Source organism: Tupaia chinensis, unplaced genomic scaffold (assembly GCF_000334495.1).
Source record: "Tupaia chinensis unplaced genomic scaffold, TupChi_1.0 Scaffold000018_1, whole genome shotgun sequence".
Taxonomy (NCBI): domain Eukaryota; kingdom Metazoa; phylum Chordata; class Mammalia; order Scandentia; family Tupaiidae; genus Tupaia; species Tupaia belangeri.
This window is the reverse complement of record NW_006159448.1, coordinates 2,475,543-2,481,542: the sequence shown is the minus strand read 5'-3', so window position 1 is coordinate 2,481,542 and position 6,000 is coordinate 2,475,543. Positions and strand designations below refer to the sequence as shown.

The following is a 6,000-nucleotide window of genomic DNA, read 5'->3' as shown; positions in this document are numbered from 1 at the left end:
AAAAAAAAAAAAGGGGGGGGAATCTGAATTTTTTGTTTAAAAAATGATCAAGAACTTCTTTTTTAAATCCTGGAACTGATTCTTAATTTTCATTTTCTCCACCTGTCATTATATGATCCTTTTGATATTCCATTCTAAAATAAATAAATAAATAAGATCCTGTGTCTTCTACTAAGTTGCCTTTTGTCCTACTTTATTGTACACAGCAATCACTTCCTGTTTTTCATTCTCAAGATTCTATCTCAGCTATTACCTGCTTTAATCTGGTTACCTCCTCATCTCTCATTTTATATTAACCATTGTCAGGGGCCCCAGTAGCACAGCTAGTTTATGATTTCCAAGTTTCTGATCTGTTCTCCACCATCTAACCTGTGCTCCCGGTTTTATAAATATGAACTTTAAGAATCATCTTCACCTATATATCCTGATATTGCATCAGGCTTGCAATACTCTCCATAACTGCCTTGATTTACTAAAATAACACATCTGGGAAACAGCAGATGGTGTAATGGTTACATGGCTATACTCCTGTAGTAAATTGTGGTTCAAATCCTAGATCTGGCAACTTGAAACTCACACCGGGCATGTGTGCATGCATGCCTAAGATCCCAAGAGAAGAATGGAGGAAAAGGGATTGCGGCATGACCATCACCCCGGGGGGTCGCCAAAAAAAAAAAAAAAAAAGAATCATCTTCACCTATATATCCTGATATTGCATCAGGCTTGCAATACTCTCCATAACTGCCTTGATTTACTAAAATAACACATCTGGGAAACAGCAGATGGTGTAATGGTTACATGGCTATACTCCTGTAGTAAATTGTGGTTCAAATCCTAGATCTGGCAACTTGAAACTCACACCGGGCATGTGTGCATGCATGCCTAAGATCCCAAGAGAAGAATGGAGGAGAAGGGATTGTGGCATGACCATCCCCCCTGGGGGGTGATTTCTTTCTTTCTGTCTCTGTCTCTCTGGTGAGCACATTCGCTCTATAGGAAAAATCCCTCAAAAAAGAAAAAATCTCTATATGTTGAAAAGATAGTTTTATAATCATTTTTCATTCAAGCTAGATTTATTTCCTCATTTTCCCTATGCTCATTTCCATAACGCAGACTTTGTGGTGTTTTTCTCACTTATGTCTTTGACATAAGTTCTTCCTACTCAACTTCTGTCCAACTCCCAGCCACCTTCAAAAGTCAGCGAAAGCCAAGGCTTATCCACAAATGCCTCTCAGTTTTCTCTCATTCATAATGATCTGCCCTGTTTTTTGCCTCTTGTACTTTGAGCCATGGCATGTCAGAACCACAGAGTTTAGCAGGCCATTATCATCATCAAACATTTTTAATGTTTCCCAACATTTATTCACCAAACACATCTTCCTATTAGATTTAAATTCCATGAGAAAGAAGAATACATTTGGCTTCTTTTCCAGGTTATTGCCAATGCCTAGCATATTGGCTTGCAAATGGCATTCCATAAATATTAAATGAATGAAGAAAGCTATAACTACATATTTGCTAGTTTTATTTTTTCTACTTTTACAGAAAAGATAAATTATTTTTTAAAGTGCATGCAAAAATAATAAATAAAAATCTAAGATACGCAGGAGTGAAAGATGCTGTGAAAGTATCTTTTACCAAATACCTGTGGGTCAGTTATTTCAAGCAATAGTCGATACAATAAAATTCTATTATACCAGTTTGATAGTAAATATAATGATATGAAAGCATAACAGAGTACTGCCAGAAGTTCTAACTCGTACGAAATAAAAAATTTCATGAAAACCTGTTAATACAATTTAGTTGAATTAAACATTTTGTATTTCATCTATTCCAATCTTTAATCTTCTTTATTTTATTAATTTATAATCTGGATTTGGACAACAGAGAATCAAGCTGGTATATATAAAGGTTGTTTATCTGGTCTTCCAGTATCAGTACTCATTTAGACTTTTGTAGCTATAGCTCTTCCTAGTCAATTTGCTTTTTCCATTGCACCTAAATATTCTTTATTTCAAATAAAGGAATTATTTATCTCAATTAATTTAATTTCTTGGCTTTTTATTCCCACTTAAATTTGATAAGCATTCCCTCAGAGTAAACACATTTTTTTCAAATCCTTGAACACAACCTGATATTTCGTTTGACTTGCTACGTATGCCAAGCCCTGTTCTACATGTTCTAGAATAGCAGTGCCCAATACAGTGGTCATTAGCTCCATATGGTGATTTAAAAGTAAATACTAATTGATTTGAAATTTTCAAAACTAAAAATTTAAAGCTATAGTCATACTAGTCACATTGCAGGTGTTCAGTGTCCACACATGGCCACCATACCAAACGGTGCAGATTATAGACTATTTCATCATCACTGAAATATCTCCTTTCTACTGGAAATGCTACCAGAGAAGATATGAAACTGTGTTTGAGGCAACTGAATGAAAGAGTGTGATTCAAAACATTTCATGGAGGTATAAGCTATGCGGTACAAAGTGAGGTTAGAGCAAAGAGGTAACAGTATGAGTGGTTTGTACTTGAGAAATACTATGGCAGTAGAGGGGTGAGAACAGAGCTATAAAGAAAGTTCAGCTGTATAAAGATGAAGGAGTTGACAAATATAAGGGCAAATGTACTCCAATGATTTGAAGGCAGCAGTGGACATGATAGGTATAGCAACCATAAAGATTTAAATTGGGAAGAGTTAGGAGGAAGCTTGACAGCAACATTTGTTATTTTTTTTTCCCTAATGTTTTAACACCTAATGAGCATGTGCGATGCTTCAAGTCTATACTAACTATATTAATAAGATAAGATACTGAATTCCTACAGTCAGAGGTCAGAGTATATAGGAACAAATACACGCTGATGTGTCTACACTGTGAAAGTTGCTATGAGGGACATGTGTACATGTCTAATGTCAGTATTATATGAAAATATTAAATGATAATATTAAATTTTTAACCCTGGAGACTATTTCTGAGCTTTTGAGGGTCTTGGAAACAATCAATTTTATGGCTACCTTAAGAAAAAGTAGTAGATGGATTTTTTTTTTATTGTTGCTGCTATTTGTTTTAGAAACATGTTTCTACTTTCCTTGCCAAGAATATGTTCCTAAACCAACTGCTTTTCTGTTTATGTGCTAGTATACTTTCAGCCTCAAAGTGGAAGAGCTTCCCAAATAGGTTATTTTTCTAAATTAGAACTTTAGATGATGTTCTTTTCAAAAATATATCTCAAATCATGAGTTTTGCAGAAATCTCAAACATATTAATATTTATACTCATGGTGAAAAGCTACACATAAGCTGTGTGATCTATAACTTTATTTTTAAAAATAGGTATAAAGTTTATGTTAGGGAGAAAAATACCATATATATAATACCAAGCAAATTCTTTCCCTTAGATATTTCTAGCTACTTGCTAAAACATCATCTAACCTACAATCATCATTGAAAGAAAAGACTAGCTTATGTCATAATTACAGCATTTCTTTATTATTGAAAAAAACTATCGGAGGCAAAAACCCATATTATGATACTCTATCAACAACCACTTTAACTTGGATGATTAAAATCCTAACCTTGAAAAATCGTGATCCAGACACATTCACAAACATGTCTTGTAAAGGACCAACACACCTGTAATTATGACTATTACTGGCAGCACCATCACTGCAAATGCTTGAAGTCCAAGAGAAGTGGGAGTCATGGATTTATCTTTATATTTTTGAGTCTGTTTTTCAAATTGTTTGCTGTTGTGGCTTTTGCTTTGTTTTTCAGTTTTTTGGATTTTGTTGGGTTTTGATGATTTATTTTTATTTCTCATGTGAAACATCCTCTAGTCCAGAAAGATTGCTTTTACTTATTTTAAATAGAAATGATAAATCATGTAAATAATAATATTAAATAAACAAAAAAGAAATTGTTTAGATTTTTAAATTTCTATTAGGCAGCCAATCAGTTTACATTTGTTTTGTCTAGCTCTGTTGAGCAATACAGTCTTTTCTACTACTGGAATTTGCATAATTCCCCTATTCTTTTTCAACTCAAGAGTTCAATAGAGCATAGATAGACATCTCTAGCAAATACACAAAGTCTTCCTCCTCTAGCCACCCCATAAAATTGAATCCTTAACAAAAGAGAAAAAAAAAATGAACGAATGAAAAGAAAAAGAAAGACTAGTTGATAGAAATGGCCTTGGCCATGTGCATAAACATGTGAAGTTAATTAATTTTGTGTTCAGCCCTGGTGGGGAAAAAAAAAGAAAAGGAAAGAAATAGCTATCACTAAGGCCAGTTCAGTTGTTCCGGTTCCCCCACGACAATCCCCAACCTAGAGAGCTTTCTTTACTTAAAAGGGATGTCTGAAAAGAGCAACAGTAATACAAAATAATGATTGTAAATAAAAGACACTTCAGAATGAGAGTGAAAATTATTTCTACATAGGCATCCCTTCAAATAATAACGGGTGAGAATTTTGAAACAGATGCTTTAAGCTAGATCTATACAATACATATTTTAAGCTCACCAGCTGATTCTGAAAATATTTTCCTGGTGAGCCAAAAATGACTTTAACTTTCCCCCAATTTTCAAATAACTGGGTCAATAACATAACATTATATTTTTAAATATCTTGAAAATTAGAATGATAAAATTGGCATATTAGTACATTCATGCTTATCTAACTTAATTTGAAGACAAGTCCAGAGTAGAAGTATGTACATAATGTCCAAAATGATGTATTTTCTATAGTATTTTATTTATGGTCTGCCTGGTTATGAATTTCTACTCTTTAGACCTATTTGTGAAATAGTATACAGCAGTTTGAATACTCCACACTGAGAAATAGCATGCTGACTTTGCCCAGCCCTGGCAATTAGATACAGACAAGTTAGATCCCCTCCCACATCCAGTGCTGCCTCATTCTTAGGGTACCTACCCCAACTCTGACAAAGGGAGGAAGCTGACTCTGCATTTTCTCTCATTCTTTCTCTCCTCTGACTCTGCATGGCAAAGCCTGGTTGTCATGTCATTACACAGAGAAGAAAATTGACTTTATTCCGAACTTGTTCTGGTACAAAATTTTATTTTGTGCCTTGTTGTAATAAAATAAAAGAAGAGACAGTTTGAAGACACGATTCATTAGCTTAGGGCCAGTGATTTCGATAAGGTTAAACCTCCTCAGAGTCTAATACAAGATGAATAATCTTCAGTGAACATAAAGCTCATTTTACAGTGTGTAGTCCTTAATACATGCACCTCATCTTTATCTGTCCATATTGGGCTACCCTCCATTTTATCTGCTAAGAAGAACTTCCATAGAGTGACTTTTTTTATGTGCTTTTTTTTTTTTTTTAAATCAAGCTAGGTAAAAGCTTATTTTAGGAACAGGGCTATAATATTTTTATTTTTCCAAAGGAAAATAAAAACCTTAATTTGGAACAAACTCAAACAAAATAATTGCTAAAAGAAATATAAATGCTGAATTTGTAATTCAAAACTGCTTTTTGAAGCCTCAAAAGGGAATGCTCCTTTTATACTATATTATAAATCAAGGGAGCATTATACCAAGCTAGAAATGTAATCAGCTGAATGGAGCCTACTGCACTAATATACAGAATTTGAACATGCATACAATAAATTATCCTCCTGTTATTTGATATGTATTTGCGTATGCTAGTATTTTATGTTTATCCTTACTCTTTTGAACATGTACACACTAAATTCATATTTCAGAACTGTACTCTCTAAAATATGCTACATAGACAGCTCTTCTTTCCCCTAGCAGCATTCATTGCTTTCAGAGTTCAAGGGCAAACTCTTCAAAGGTTAGACTTTTATCACTGCATTAATTGAATATAAACAATAAAACAGACATACCAAAAGTCTGTGAGGCTGGCCTTCCCATAATCTTTAGTTTCTCTCTACTTAACAGTAGAAGATGACAGTTTCAAATTTTAGAAGGGAGAAACATCTTAAAACGAGACAATCAGATTTTTACACA

The 6,000-nt window shown here is 33.8% G+C and overlaps 1 protein-coding gene across 1 annotated transcript in view; it reads right to left on the bottom strand.

The window, feature by feature from the left end:
• The window catches only part of CPS1 (carbamoyl-phosphate synthase 1), a 154,904-nt gene that overhangs the window by 47,965 nt on the left and 100,939 nt on the right, over positions 1 to 6,000 (bottom strand). The window contains exon 23 of the mRNA XM_027770163.1: positions 2,337 to 2,398. Coding sequence (XP_027625964.1) covers positions 2,337 to 2,398 — 62 coding nt within the window. The remainder of the gene's footprint in view (positions 1 to 2,336; positions 2,399 to 6,000) is intronic.